Source organism: Convolutriloba macropyga, chromosome 7 (genome assembly GCF_964194025.1).
Source record: "Convolutriloba macropyga chromosome 7, txConMacr16.3, whole genome shotgun sequence".
In the NCBI taxonomy this organism is placed as follows: domain Eukaryota; kingdom Metazoa; phylum Xenacoelomorpha; order Acoela; family Convolutidae; genus Convolutriloba; species Convolutriloba macropyga.
Genome location: NC_134474.1, coordinates 18,537,805 through 18,553,753, shown reverse-complemented (window position 1 = coordinate 18,553,753; position 15,949 = coordinate 18,537,805). Strand labels below are relative to the sequence as shown.

The window sequence follows — 15,949 nt, the reverse complement described above, 5'->3', positions numbered from 1 at the left end:
ACGAACTATGTTTGACCCCACATTTGTATGCTTCAATGACTTAGACTGATAACACCTGAAATATTTTAGTCGCGTCTAATTATTTCTACTATGTTGCACATTCGGGAAATTTGAATCCATTTCGACAACCTTTCAACGAATTTTTAATAATTACCAGCCAAAAATAGATGCGTCTATTTTTATTAGCGACTACTATAGATGTGCTGCATTATTTCGACGCTTTCACCACTCCAATCTTGGAAAGGTTTTCCTTTATCAGGTGTCGTGTAACATATGTTCTATTTTCCATGTCTTATTACTCTTGCTTCTAGTAATTTCAACCACAACAAAAGATCTAAAAACGTACGGAAACAAAAAATGCAGTGGTAAACTTGTTTTTCTAAAAGTTAGTTTGTCAACAAATTTTTTATTGTTTTGCTATTTTTTTAAATTTTGTCATTTTTGCCTCTGTTTGTCTATTATGTTTCAATTATTTTTCTGATAAGCTGTATATTAGATTGTAAGATTTTGCTATGAGTTTGTTTTGAAGTCTTAAACATTTAAAAAATAAAATTTCTTCAATTTCATTTTTGGAATTTTTCTGTCATTTTTTAAAGTTTTTGAGATCAAGTGGTCCTGAAAACCTTTTGAGGTAGAAGTTGGGTTCTTGAGTCATTTTTGGTTTTACAATGTTGGTTCTGCAGATTTGAATTTTTTTCCTGAATAAATTTTTGTCATTATTTGATTGTTCTGGCTGTCTCTGCTTGTCTCTCATTCGCAATCAAGAGTTTTCTTAATTGGAAAGGTTTATGCTCTTACTTGAGAGCCTTAGTATTGAACACGCTGATACCAAAAAATCTACATTTTAAATACCAATTGTTTTCATTACTTTTTCATTATTGTTTTCATTATTGTTTTCATATTGTTTTCATTACTTTTGTGAAACTAATTCTTGTCGTCCCTTTGGCTTGTAAAATTCGATGCGTATGGTGGTCAGATATCGGTTTTTACGTTTTTTTCTTTTGTTTTCATTTGGATTGTATTTCAGGACTTATATTGCTATGATTTTAAAATTCGTTTTACCTTTTTTTATTTATTGTCACCACTTTAATGTTTGACTTCTTGCTTGCTTCCCGAAATCTTTCAACTGAATTTAAAGTTTTTTAGCAGAATTGTGCTAATACGGTCGAGATCAGAAATTGAAAATTCGAATAAAAGCAAAATGAAATCAAAAGTTAAATCAATAAAGCCTGGGCTTTTATACATATTGTTTAACGACATTTTGCATTAAGTATCGAAGTTTCTTAAAGCACACTGCTAACTGGTATAAGTGTTAAGCTTATTGTCCTCCAATTCATTGTCTCAGTCATATTCGTCGAATCTAATGAAATTCCTGGCCAAATTAGAACACTCTTTGCAACTGACAAAAAACCTAGGATGTTGATTTTTCTTAACCACATGCGTAATTGAAATCTGATCGAACTTAACTTGGTTTTATAGCATGTTTTGCATTCAAAAGGTTGCGCTGACAACCCGAATTTTGATGAACTTGAATCTGTTTATTGTTTTTTTTCTTGGTTTTCGCTTGAAAGTACTGTTGATATTCACTTTTAAAACTTTATGCAGTTGATATTCAAGTTGGCGTCTTAGATAGTGGCTGCTATTTTCAATAGAAGTATAGCTATGACAGAATAATTAAATAATTAAATGTTCGGATTCACTTTTCACTGCTTTGCTCCAACAAGAAGTTCCTTTCCGATTTCATTAGGTTCTCTTGGAGATTCTAAAGCTTTCTCGTTGTTTGAGAGCAGTTCTTTGAATTGTTTTTATTTTGCACCCCCTCCGGAAAGCCAGCTATAGTCAAAACTTCAGCCTGTCATTTGAGAGCAAATCATCTGACTTTGTCTTTCTCATTTCGCTATTTGCTCCTGTGGAAAGTTTTTGTTTACCCCTCATGTTGCCATAAAGCCAATGCACAAGTCTTGTCTGATCACATAGTAACGCAATATATAACAATTTAGGATGCTGAATAATGTACGTTTGCACTCTAATATTGCAAAGTTCAATTTACTATATAACTATTTTAATCTCATTTGTTTCCGAACTTTTTATGGGAGCCAAAAGAACAATTGGAAAGCAGATATTTTATTTCATCGCCTCATGATCGTAAACATTGTCGAACGCAATTTTTATGCGGATCTTGCAGACTTTACAAAAGGAATTTTTTAAAATGCTTGGTATAAATTTTCTTCAGTCGTGCGTCGGTAAGTAAATCTTTCCGCTAAAGAACCCTGAAAAACTTTTTCACTCTCTGTCTCTCTGTTTAAAATGTCCTTTTATTTATGAACTATAATAAATTCGTTTGAGTATGTTATAGTCCATACATCACGTACGTCAATTAGGCTAGAAGCCTGTTTTCAGACGCCGTAAAGTTTTCAAGCTAAAAGAAGTTGAAATGTGCGTTTATTTATGAACTGAAAATCATGTCAATTACTGTTTATTCGTTTAGAATATGGAAGACGTGAACAAAGGAATCTGGCACATGAGATGGTGTGTGTTGACGAACACAAGACTCTGCTTCTGGAAATTTGCAGAAAACGAAGCGAAACGAGTTAGTATTTGCTTATTTTCATTTAATTCATCGCTTTAGTGTACAACGTTATTGTTCCGACCCCCACTTTAGTGGGGAGGAGGAACTATATACTCAACTGGGTTTTTTTGTTCAGTCAATTTTGGCCGATCGATATATTCATCGTAGAGAATTGTGAGTGGTATCATTGAAAAGCCCGTTCAGCGTAGAATACGGAATTAAAAAGATTTTTTACAGGGAGTTATCGAGGTTTAAAGTTTTGTGAGCATTCGACTGTTTTTGTTCACATTTTCAGTAATTTTTGCTAAAATTTGGCACAATTTCTCTAATATGGTTCAAAATAAGTTAAAATTTTTAACGGCATAGTGTTGTTGTTACCGTTAGAGATAGAAGAGCTCTGCTGAATTGTTTTGATTGAAGTTTTTTTGCGTTGCTGATTGAAGTTTTTTTTTGGCTAAAATTTTTGATAAAGTTTTCAAAATTCAAACTTTTTTCATCAAAAATGGCACAAAATATGCTTTTTTGGTCCACTTCAATAAAGTTTGCCAGACTTAGTGACCTAGAAACCTTAAAACAGACTCCCTAATCTCAAAAAGAGCGCTAGTTGCAATTAGGCGCCGTATGAAAGTCTTCTGGAATTAAAACTTTGTCGTTTTTTGCAGAGTTGTCTCGATAATTATACAAAATGCATCGTTCTTTTTATTAATATTTGAAGAATTCCACGCAACAATTGGTATAATTCGCAAACACATGGAACACTTGGTCGATTTGCTGTGTGCGCGACAAAATCAGGGAGAGGTTCGACAATATCATGGATTCTTAGAATCAGAGACTTTTTGGTTTTTATTTTGATGCTGCCGTTTTAAAAATATTTTGCTTTTGTTTTTCTAATGTTAATTACTGACAATATTTTTTTTCCGCGGCTCTGTTAATGGTCGCTCTAATTTACGTAATTTTGAGGCCGAATGTAGATATAATTTGTTTTCAGAGAACCAAAGGGTTTTTATTGCTTTGAGGAAGAGTTTTAGTAAAATTTAATTGAATTCTTGTCTTTTGCCTTCAATTGTTATTCTTTTGGCAGTCTTTAAGTTTAACCACCCAAAGTTCTAAATTTCTTCCTCAAGAGGTGCAGTTGGAACTTTTCTATTCATTCGGTTGTTACCTAATGTCTCTTATGTTATTGAAGGTATTTGTTTTAGGGAAATTTATGTGATTTTTTGAACCTGTCAATTTTTTATAATTTTTTATTCAACATTTTGTTTATTCTCAGCAAGTACAGGTCGATCTCTCCTCCATATAGAATACATATTTTTGTGGCCGATTGTTTTTTTAGAAGGTTTTCTTGCTTTTGTTACTACGAGTTTTTATACAAAATTTTCTGATTTTTGTGCTTAATTTCCCATTTTTGCTGTTTTTTGTTTCTTTTTGTAAATTGTAACATTAATTAACAATCTAACTAAAAAAAATTTTACAACATTTGAAACTAAAGATCTTTTTGTTTTCATAACATATGGTTTGAAGGGCTGCGACACCGTTCTCTTGAAGAAATTGGTAGTTTTTTTTATTTTTTGCCCTTTATTTGTTGTTCATCTTTGTTGTCATTTGCCAAATAATGTGTAATTAAAGGTCTAAATGGCCAATTATAGATAAACAAATGAACTTAATAACTGATACCGGTAAATAGCTAATGGTTGTTTTGACTTTCGAATTAAATTTCTAAAAAAAAAGACTGATAGTATTCTTCAACTTATCCCTTTTTGTTCTGGTTTGCGTTTTTTTTGTCGTTTTATAAAATTTTGGTATCATTTCAGTAAAGTAGCCTCATTATTTAGAGCTCTTTTTAATGTTTTGTTGTATCAAACAATAACTTTTCTGTTGTTTAAACGTTTTAAATGATGTCTTCAGGGATTAGACAATTTGTTTCAGAAGAGTCTTGTGAAGAGTCTTTTTGTTGTCATTTTGTGATAGTCGTTTTACAAAAAGACGTTATGGTCGTCAAAGGAGACGCAAACGAAGATGTTATCTTCTGGCGATTAATATCTTATAATTTTAATGGCTTCAAAACTGCGATTTTTTAAAGTTGTTTTTGAAAATTATTAGTTCAGCTTGTATTTAATGTTATTTTATAGTCTTATGATTTAGTCTCATTAATAACAGTCGCAATTAGTTTTCCGAGTAGTTGCAAGACAAATTGTCTACTCTTTTAGTCGATAGATTAAAAGAGTAGACAGTTTGTATTGAGATCTGCCAATTTATTTGATAGATTTTTGAGATCTGCCAATATTATTTCTGTTATATTGTAGCTCAGCATCTCTATATACAATTTACATCATTTATCTATTGAAATACGGTTGGCTCTTCATAACGGTTTTTTTCCTCAAATGGTCTTTCTTCTTGGAACAACCAGATTTCATAAATTCAATTTTCGTGATTTTTGCACATTTGCCCCTTTTTGTAGGTTTTTGTTCTCTTTTCACAGTATCACAATAATGGGCGTTATTTTGATTTACAAATTTTGTTGCCTTTAAAAAAGGCAAACGAAGATTTTTATTGTTTTTAGTGATCAGCTTTATATTTAATTGATTGGGGGGACATCGTTTTCGTGCATAATTTTTTGTGCAAAATTTTAGTTTTTGCCTGTACTTGTCGTTTTTTTTTTGTAGTCGTATGACATATCCTGGATAATGAAAGGCCTCAGTCAATCTCTATTGAGGTATAAAAGACTCTCTCAATGATTTCATTTGATGCGTAATGTTTCTAATCAGTTCGAATTTAATTCTTTTTTAAATAAAGCAATGTTTTAATAAACTTTGCCCCATTTGCTCATTTCTAGTCGACTTGTTGCCACGTCGCATTGAGGAAAAGTCCCATATTTTCTTCCAAAAAAGCCGGTTAATCTTCCGAGTATAAATTTTATCTGATGCCATTTTGATTTGGTTATTAGTGTTTTTCAAAAAATGGACAAGGAATTTTGGTCGTAATTAATATTTGTAACTATTTGATTTTTATTGCCGTCTTTTCTGGTAGTCATATTATGGTAGCCACAGGTCTCATAAACCCTCTAGAGTAGATTGTTTTATTATTATTTTTTTAGTAGTTTGTTGAACGATAGGTTGATATGTTATTTTTTTTTAATCTCTTCCTCATTTGATAGACAATTAAGTGAAAAATGTAGATGAGCGGGGTCGGAACTTAATGTGCGAACGCACATTACCGAGCCTCCTTGTTAGCATTTAATTTCAATGCCATATAATCAACCTTAGTAGAGATGAATTTTCTTTTTTGTTCTTCGGTACCAATTAGTGTGAGTATTTGGGAAGTGTTGTGACAGGATTGGTTTGAAGTCTGTAAACATGAAATGAACTGAAATAACTACATCTGGATTGGTTGCCGTTTTTTGATATCCGGATTTCATTGAAATAGAAGACGTATCAACTGACGCAGAACGATTTAGTTTGCGATATCGTATTCATTTCCCCCGAGGAGAATTGCAAAGGTTTTGATTCTTAGAGATGTGTATGTCATTAAGTGTATGTCCTCCCGTTACAGATGCCTGAATATTTAGAATATACGGAAGCGATGTGGTAACATACGTCGTTTTGGGCTAGAATGGGTAGTCCGTTAATATTTTTTGTCAAAATATAGATCTTTTCCCTGTGTCTCCCCAGTAAATTTTGCACTCCTTGCCCCCTCCAGTTTCCAGTTACAGAGCACGTGCGATTACATAGTAAATACTTATGTAAAAAGTATTGCACGTGATTTTAGAGATTCAAATAATATGCAAAGATGGAAGGGGGGATGTTGCTGGGCAGTTCTCTAAGAGGCTGACTGGTCCAAGTGTTCGATTCACCGAACATGACGAGGAGGCCCTAATTATTGGTGTTAAGCTTAATTCTAGGAGTTTTAGACCATTTATACCCCTACCTCTACTCTAGCTCCCTTTCCTCTGCACTGAATTCTGTGTTGGCGTAAATTCACGGATTAAAGGACAATTTTGGTTGGTTTTGTCAACACTTATGCCTAAACACCCCCCGCCCAAACACCCCTCCAAAAAATCAAAAATAGAAGCCCATAAAAACAAATTTTCGATCGCCTGAGTATGAAATGTGTTCTCATTTGTCTCAGATACCAGGTCTAATTTTTAAATGCTCTCAAATGAAGTTTGTAGCATTTATTTTAGTCCTATGGTCTCTGTTCTATGCGATTTTTCCCTTGACCGATTTTTCGTCGACGCTTTTAACCTTTCGTCCTCACAATTATATAAATAGGATAAAGCCCGGAGGGCATTTTAAGTGTATGATTAGCTCTCTTAAAGCCTTGCGCCTTACTAGTCTCTGTGCGATCGACAGAAACTGTTCTCAGAGGGAACAAATCATAGAGTGAAGCACCGTTCTTAATCCTTCACTCAGTCACCCCCCCCCCCCCCCCCCTAATAAATCCTGCTCCACTTGGCGATTTGGACTAGTCGTCCAGTCTTCCAAACTCAAACATTTTAGAGCTGCAGCCTCTATAAATTAATCGGCCCCGCCTGTCGTTCGAGAACATTTCTCCGATGTTAGTCGGTTCATGCTTATTTTTGAACATTGGCTTCTTTTTGAACGTTGAGACTTTTAGTATGCTTAGCTTGTTGCCAATGTATGTTCGTTTGTAGTCTCTGATAATAAACAAAGGGAAAGGGTCGTCTTACATTTTGAAGTTTTGACTCCTTCCTTACTCCAATCTATACCTACCCTCCACCTACTCAGTCCCCCACACCCCATGGATTTCTCTCCATTGATTTCTCCCCCTGGATTTCTCTCGACTACCCCACATACAACACATCCCTTACCCTGGACTACCCTAACCCTATACTCCCTCCCCATCAGCTAGCCCGCTTCTCCCATTTAATCGTACAGCGCATCTACTCTCACTAGATTTAGCATACTTTTCTAATACAGGCCCATCTTTTCATCCACCACTATAATAGTAATTGAGACAAGTTATGCTTGCATTCTCGAAACTTCTCTCAGTAATAAGTATCCTATAAAATAGACAATAAACTTTAGTGGTTTTTTGATATATTGTTTCTTTTTTTCAGGTCTGACTGTTTTGGCCGTCGTTTCTTCTAGAGTTTTATTTGCACTAATCTTCAAGTCGAATCCGATTTTCTTTCGGCTCTATTTTTAATTGCTCTCGAATGACGCATTTCTTTTTCACGCACTTCTGCTTGATTTTTGAGTAATTTCTATTGCTCACACTCCGAAATAAAGTTTGTTGTTCAAACAAAACCGATTGTTAGAGAGACGTTGACAAGACCGATAGGCGAGTGGTTAATGCCTCTGTTGAGGTTACGGAATCGAACTCAAGTGGTCGTGGTCCAAGCCTGACTTTCGTGTGTTGTTTTTGCACCCATAAAGAAATTTTTTTCTAAGCTACAGCGCCTGAATTCAATTGCCCCGCCTGTCATTCGAGAGCCGTTTTTCCGACGGTAGTCGATTTATGTATTCTTGTGCATTTTTGTGGGCCGTTTTTGTGTTAGAATGTTCTTTCAACAATTAGCTGAGCAATTTAACTAAAATTTGACAAAGAAACTGGATAAACTACAATATCCCGAGAGCATTAAATCTGTTGTTTGTAGCTCTTTTAGAGCCTTCGTAGGTTCCAAGCGAACTGTTCACTAAAGTTGCTGAGGAAACAGAGTTTTTGTGTGAAAGGCAGTTTCGAATTTAGGTAAGGAAACCCGATTTTGCGCAACCTGTTCGTGTACCCCCTCTCCAACCCTGCGCGACTGGCCTCCTTAAGATTAAGCTACAATCATTCGTTTTTGGTGTAGAATTTTAGATTAGTGATGTGAAAATAGTTATTTTTGATTAATTGATGTATTAGCTTTTCTGTTTGACATTTCCTCCGAACAGAATAATTCTACAATTTTGACCTTGCTTGCCTTTCATTGTGCTCAAATATCTAGCCTATTATAACAAATATCCTGATGTGTTCAGACTTATTACATTAAGGTTGTTTCGCTCATTTTCTCATGCGAGAAGAAGCGAATAAGGAAAAGGTTTCTGCTAAATAGGAATTGAAATTAATGCTACCGCAATTTGTCTACCCGGTTGCTTTTTTAATCGAGTAAATGCACTCTTAAATGCTCTTGAATTTATTGGAATTGCAGTTTTTGATGATACCATCAAATTTGATTCTTTTCCCCGCCTTGAGCTGCAAAATTCTACTTGGTCGATAACAAAGTCTAATTTATGAAAGCTTATTATCGAATTGATCTGCCTGAAGGCAGACTCTTATAACCAATGGAGGTCTGAAAGGGAAGGTCAAAAAGTGAAATGCTTTTACCATTTGACAGAACTATCCTCTATATTAGTAACTGCCCATTTTGAGAAAACAATTAACCATAAGGCTGTGAATTTTCTCTTTTCGTCTGTAGTAGTCGCAATTTATTCGAAATGCGGTTTCGCCTGGGTGGAACTGTTAATGGACTGTGTTTAAATTAATTTTCTTGAATGTCCATTAAGGTACTAGAGGCGTCAAGAGCTGCTTTTCAGCGGACTTATCTTTCTCACGGTAAATTTCTACTTGGGTACAAAAATCAGAAGTTTCTTCAGGAGAACGTGATTTAAGAGAATCGTTAGTCAGTATCAAACAAGCACTACTGCATAAAGATGGAGTTCTAGTGCTCAGACTACTCAAACTAATTAACCATATCTTGTGTTATCGCTGAAAATCTTTGATAACGTCCTTTATATGTAAAAAGCATTAATTATAATTCTTTTTAGGCGTAGTAATTTCGTAAAGACCAAGTATATGCTCCTAAAATTCGAGAAAATTAGCGGCAGACTGCCACAAAAAATCATCAAATGTGAGCGGAATTAAACATTCCTTTTTTGCATTTGAAATTATTGCAGTGGTCTATTATTCTTGTAAAGTTCCAATGTCATCATTTGAGGCTAGGTACCCGTTTCCTTCACCTCGCACGAAATTTTTGCTTTGATTACCATATGTGAAGAACCTAACACGGGTTCAGTGAACAAACTATCCGTTATAAAAAATGTTAAGAACATCTATTATGGTGGGTCATAATAATGGGGGCGAACAATTATGAAGCCCCTTATTGAAGTCAATCACAATCCTTCCCTCACGCTGAAGCAATGTATGATAAAATCGCGTCCAGTTCAGGCTGCTGTTGCTGACGCTGGTCTAACTTACAAAGAGTGGATCGAGTACTGGTGTTTATTTAGAATATAAAATTTTCGGTTACAGAGGTTTCATATTTTTTTTTTGCGACACTTAAATGACTCTGACAGACGAGAGCAACGTCTCGTACTATTACAATTTACGTTTTTCGCAGGTTGCATAATCAAAAACTTGGCCGGGATATCATCAGCCAAGAGAGGAAAGTATCAATTTTGATTTTTCAAAATAGAAGTTGGTCAGAAACCTGTTTCGTGAAGTGATTTTTGACCGAGCATAATGAAATACAGAAAAGCAGAAACGAACTTTTAGCTGAAACATAAAAGGAGCACGATTAATAGTTTTACCTCCTGAAGTTTAGTTTTTGATTTTATGCTTTATTTTTTTGTACATATCACAACTTTCATTCAGCTTTGTGTAACTTCGTGATATCTGAAATGCTTGTAAGCTTTTGATGCGCTGGTATTTTGTCGAAAACGTTTTACGATTATTTTTCAAAACTCTTTGATTCAATAATTTTTAGTCAATATTTCTTTAAATATTTTTTGTCTTTGATTAGCTACATACATCTAACAAGGCGGCTCGGTAATGTGCGTTGGCACATAAGGTTCCGACCCCGCCCATCCACAATTTTGGCATAATTGTCTAACAAATGAGGAACAGATAGAAAAACCCAAAAATTATTTTTTGTGAATCCCGAAAAAGCCCAAGTCTTATGGAGTAAATATTAATGCATTAGATGGCTGTAATATCTCAATATTAAGAAAGCGAGTCAAGACGAACAGCAAAATCAAACAACAACAACAACAAACATTAATTACATCAAAAAATTTATGTCCCTCTTAAAAACTAAATTTAATAGCAAAGTCAACATACCGTCGGATAAACCTAAAACTAAACAAAAATAACTTATAAATCACCAGAAAACATATGCAACCAGTCCATAAAATGGTTTGGTAACAATTATACAAAAAAGAACAAAAACAGTAGGTAAAAAAATTAACTTATTTTTTTGAAACAGTTAACTTCAAAGTAATAAATTCCATTAGGAATCAATTAAAATTACCACAAATTTATGATTACCGCTGCTTCTATAGAAGGGCATTAGGACCTGTCCTTATTCATTTTTTTAAGCGGCTAAAAAGAACAAACAAAATTTCAATTGAAACTTGCCCGAAAACGCTGTCAAAACAGTCAAGCCAAATTTTGGCACACAAAATATATTTGATTGCGACTTCTTCAAACAGCTATAATGTAGTACGTGGCCATTCATTAGTAACACTAGGTAACAAGTAGACAAAAAAAGCGAAGTGCTAAAGTATGTAATACTTTTGATTTTTTTTCGAAAGAAAACTACATTCAATATCATAAAAGGCATTAATTACAAAAGAGCTATTTAAATCGGGTCGTTTATTCGTGAAAAGGAAGCCCTCGAGACCTGTAATTATCCAGAATATTTCTTGCATCAACAAAAGAACGTCAAATATGACAAAAATCAAATTAATTTACTTTTTTTGTGAAAAACCGATGTCGAAGCCAGTAAGGTCATAACAAATTCTTTAGAAAAAAGATTTTGGGACACCAATCCCTTTTATTCCCTTGACACCCAAAATGTCATATTTGACCTGTAATTAACTAACGAGATTAGGTAACAAAAAGAAACATAAAAAAAACAAAATTGCGAAATTAAAAAGTTTTTTTTTTAAATTTTGGAAAACGATTGTTTTCAAAGTCATGAAAGCCATCAGCTATCTATTAATATCAGAATATCGGTTCTTCTATTCTTCCATGAAAAGCCATTGAAAGCTATCACTATACAGGAAATTTCATACGACCGAACAGACAAATCATAAATGACAGTTAGAGACAAAATAAATTTAAAAAGTCGAGGCCGTTAAAACGATGATATATATCTTTCAGGATTTTAATATGTTCAATTGTGCCTTATTTTGAATGCAAATAAGGTGACATGAGAACTGTCAATAATCTGATAATGTGACAAAATTAGAATACGTGAAAAACTGGCAAATATCAAAACAAACAAAAATCTGAAATCTTGTCGTATCAAAGCCAGAAAACAAAAACTTCAGGCTTAAAACTGCAACCGAGATTAAATGTTAAATCAGTAGGAAAAAGAAGCAGTCTTTCTTTGCTGACACTAAGCTGGAAGTTGTACAAATTAAGAAAAAAATAGGAAAAAATATTTAAGCTATTATTTATTGAAAAGTCAATTATTTTTAAAAAAAGAAACGACCATAAACTTTCAATTAAAAAAACTAAATGCATTAGTTTGGAGCTGCTTAGCAAGCGAATTGGTCGGACTTATCACTCCTGAGCTTTGATTTGATATGTTCTGTTCTTTATTATTAAAAAAAAGTTTTTTTTTAAAAAAAAAAGACCGACTGATTACAACCCGATTTTTTTCGGATTGTAACAGTCCAAGAATGGCCCAAAACTAGCCCTGTAAATACTTATTGTCAGTTAGGAACAATTGATTTTTCGAATGTTGTAGATATAGATAATTTGTTAGTTGAAAACTCAAAATAAAATTTGCATTTTTGATAATCAACGAGTAAAGTTAGCAAAAAACGGCAAAGTTTTAACTACAGTGCACTCTCAGCGGACTCTGAAGTAGAAATAGCCCCCCTCTGAGTCTACAAAGATTGTATGAGTGTTGTTTGGGGGTTTACTGTCGGCAAATTTAATCAAAGTGGACAAAAGTAGCTTATTTCGTGCTGTTTTTGATGAAAAAGGCTAAATTTCGAAATGTTTATCCAGATTTTTTGACCAAAAAAATGAAATCAAAACAATCAACAATGCTTTTTCGTCTTCAAAAATAAAATCAACGATACTATTTATAAAACTTATAACAAATTTTAGCAAAATTGACGAAAATTTAGGCAAAAATTCCGGAAAATGTGAATAAAAACAACGTGAATTCACTCTTCTTTTCTCAGAAGTTTAAACCTAGATAACTCCCTGTAAAAAACGAAAATTAAAAAAAACTTTTTAATTCCATATTCTACGCTGGACGAGCTTTCTAATGATACCAGTCTCAACTCTCTACGATGAATATATCGAGCGGCGAAAATTCACGGAACAAAAAAAAACACCCAGTTGAGTATATAGTTCCTCCCCCCCCCCCCCTCAAGAGGGTCGGAACAATTAAATGCTCTCACATGACGTTTGTCGCAATTATATCAGTCCCACGGTCCTGTTTTGCTACTCAAAGAGGTGTATTGGTATTACAATTCTTTTTTAGCTGAAGCAAATTTTTCATGACTTGGACTTGACGAACTTTCTCTGTTTCCGGCTTTATGAGAAACGTAGAGTCTAATTTGTATTAGTTTGGTACTGTTGGTTACGTTCTTGGTCATAGCCCCGCGCCTACCTATCTAGTTCCCCCTCCCCACAACTACCTCGCCCTATCCCACCCCACCTACCTCAGGCCTCTACACCTCTACCCCACCTATCCCCCCTTCACCACACACACACACGCGCGCACTCAGGCGCCTACCTTACTATTTTCACCTAACTACCCGCCACTTCTACCGGCCTATATAATCTCGGAACTAACCCTACCTTAATGAGAAATATAGAAAAATAGAAGTTTGCTGAAAAACTTTAGGGGTCGGGGGTTGTGCTGGTTGTGGGGGTGGCTAGGTAGGCGGGGGTGAGATAGATGCTTGGAGAGGAGGTAAGGTATGTGGAGGGTATGAAGGTAAGTGGTTGGGGTAGTATCTGTATTTCAAGGTGAGCTTCCGACCTTGAACACTACCAGCAGTTCCTAATTAAAACATATTAGAAGAAATTACTCACTCTAAAGTCGAATTATCAAAAAGAGGTCAACGTTCTAAATCAGAAGTTAATGTTTGAAATCCCTCACATCTAATTCAACCGCCACGTACCTACCGCACCCGCCTCTCCAACTACCTCACCACTTCCACCTACCTACCCCACACGCCCCCAACCAGCATAACCCCGACCCCAAAACATCTTTTATTTATTAGGCAATTACTTTTTTCTGATAGAGTTAAGGTTAATTTGATATTATATTGCACGACTATTCGAGTTGTTTCCACTATACTACTGGCTGCTTTTTGCTCGACTTTTTGTCCTTGAAAACGGGATAAACAGGTAAAATCTTTGTGTGGCTAAAAAGAGCATTGTGTGGCTAAAAAGCTCTCTTAGAGCCTTAAGCCTTAGTAGTCTCTATGCGATTGACCGAACCTGTTATGAAGGGTGGTTCTTAATCTTAAACGATCTTACGCCCTATTCCCCATCCCCCCACTAACCCCTTCCAAACCCACTAATCCCGCTTCCCCTCTACACCTCAACGAACTCCCCTGTTCTATCCCCCTCCGGCTAGCATTTTTAACCTCAGCCCTCCCAACCCTACCCCCATCGCTTGACCCCCACTTCACTCACATCCACTAATGCCAGCATTCTTAAGCCTTAGCTGGCTACTACCGAATCGACAGTAGTTTGAGAGCAAGTCGCCTGACGTAAGTTGGTTATATTTAAGTTATTAAGTTGAATCGTGTTTCATTCATTACACATGTTTTTATACCGTATATTTGACGGATTCCTCTAATCTCCTCTAGTGGTAGATTTAGATATATTGATTTGAATTTCATGCAATTGGGGGTTGTATTACTAATTTATCCAAATTGCGCCCAATTTTTGCAAATAATTTTTTTACTTGTGTTTCGAGGCAAACTTAGAAAAAATGTAATCATTCGCCAAAAATAAGCACAGCAGATCTATAAACAACGCTTATTTTAAAATTGTTCTTTTTATCTATCCTAGCACGCTTGCTTACCTTGATATATTTTGGCCTGCTATAAGTGTCATTATTAAAACTGTATTATTTTCTAAAACCTATTTGAAAACTGTTCAGAAACAGTTATAACAGAATACAGTTATAACACAAAAATGAGAAAATAGAAAAACAACATATAAAAAGACATACTCTATGACGGACGAGCTTTCTAATGAAACCCCTCATGCCTTAAATTTTTTATGGGCACATTACCAAGCAGAATTTTGTTCTCAAGTCCCGTACATGGTTAACAATATTGGTTTTCTTAAGGTTTTTTTTACCGGAAGTAATATTTGTTCAGGCGACGTTTTGACCTAATAGTGAAAGTGAGTAAAATTGCCGTGTGAACTACCTATTTCTGAGCGAGAGAAATTCATTTTTTTTCATGCGCTGCGTTTAGTGAATAACTTTTTGACTTTGAAGAGTTTTTGAGAGATTGGCGCATATAGATGACAGTTTTTAGCCGTTTTTTTTCATCCATTTGGCCCAATTTTTTTTATTGTAACTCGGTTTTTTGTATAAATAAATTTCGATCGATGTGACATGGATACGCAATCATCTGAAATTGATGCTACAATGTTTCCGAGAGCTTAATAATGCATTTCAAGTGCAAAATTGGCCCATATTTCTCAATTTTTTTGGTCAATTTTTTGGCTTTCTTCATGAATTTATTTTTTTTTGCTCTTTAAGCGAACTTTTTTAAAACCAAATTAGTGTATATGTCAACGTCTTTTTGATAAATCCGGAATTCGATGCCTCTTTTTGACGTGAGGCGTTTTTGTTTTGGCTCGTTTTATAGCAGTAATGTAATTTTATAGTTCAGTTGGGTTTAAGGGCTATCTCTATTTCTTGACTGATTTTTTAAGTAGTCACCGTAGTAGGAACCAGTTGATTTAAAAGGCAATTCTTTTACGAGTCGTTTCCGGAATTCTTCAGACTAAATTTTTTGTTTCGTCGTCTGACGCTCTTTTTGGTTTTACATTTGTTCACACTGCAAAGCTGAAAAATCAAAATTTCTGAATGACATTTTCTCATTAACGGCTTTTGCGCGCGTGGCGTCATTTCTCACTCTCTCTAGCAAACGTTTTTTGCGTGATTAGGTTTGATCATAAGTGACCTACCTCACTCAATAAAATGACTTTTGCACTTTAAAATTTAAGTTTATTTTTAAATAGTTTAAGGTCAAAGGAACTCTATGTGTAAAAAAGGTCCCTAATGAAAAGGTTTCTGCGCAATGAATTGTAAGAAGCTTCATTATATCGCTGTTTTTTTTCATAGCTTTTTAAGCGGCGTCGATAACTTTTTCAACTTTTATCTATGTTTCTATTATACGGCTTGCAAGTCAATTCTTTCGCAGCTATTCCGGCAATCTGCCG

At 34.7% G+C, this 15,949-nt stretch overlaps 5 protein-coding genes across 6 annotated transcripts in view; 3 read left to right on the top strand and 2 right to left on the bottom strand.

Annotated features, from left to right (window-relative positions):
* Positions 1 to 15,949, top strand: part of LOC142342672 (failed axon connections homolog) — a 548,023-nt gene that overhangs the window by 386,345 nt on the left and 145,729 nt on the right. The gene's annotated exons all lie outside the window — the stretch shown is intronic.
* LOC142342673 (failed axon connections homolog) overlaps positions 1 to 15,949 on the top strand; it is a 546,280-nt gene that overhangs the window by 386,345 nt on the left and 143,986 nt on the right. The gene's annotated exons all lie outside the window — the stretch shown is intronic.
* Positions 1 to 15,949, bottom strand: part of LOC142342670 (cleavage stimulation factor subunit 1-like) — a 518,885-nt gene that overhangs the window by 361,952 nt on the left and 140,984 nt on the right. The gene's annotated exons all lie outside the window — the stretch shown is intronic.
* Positions 1 to 15,949, bottom strand: part of LOC142342671 (RNA-binding protein Musashi homolog 1-like) — a 452,119-nt gene that overhangs the window by 295,186 nt on the left and 140,984 nt on the right. The gene's annotated exons all lie outside the window — the stretch shown is intronic.
* LOC142342661 (uncharacterized) overlaps positions 1 to 15,949 on the top strand; it is a 147,040-nt gene that overhangs the window by 93,040 nt on the left and 38,051 nt on the right. Inside the window, exon 10 of the mRNA XM_075394121.1 lies at positions 2,489 to 2,590. Within this exon, the coding sequence (XP_075250236.1) occupies positions 2,489 to 2,590 (102 nt within the window). The remainder of the gene's footprint in view (positions 1 to 2,488; positions 2,591 to 15,949) is intronic.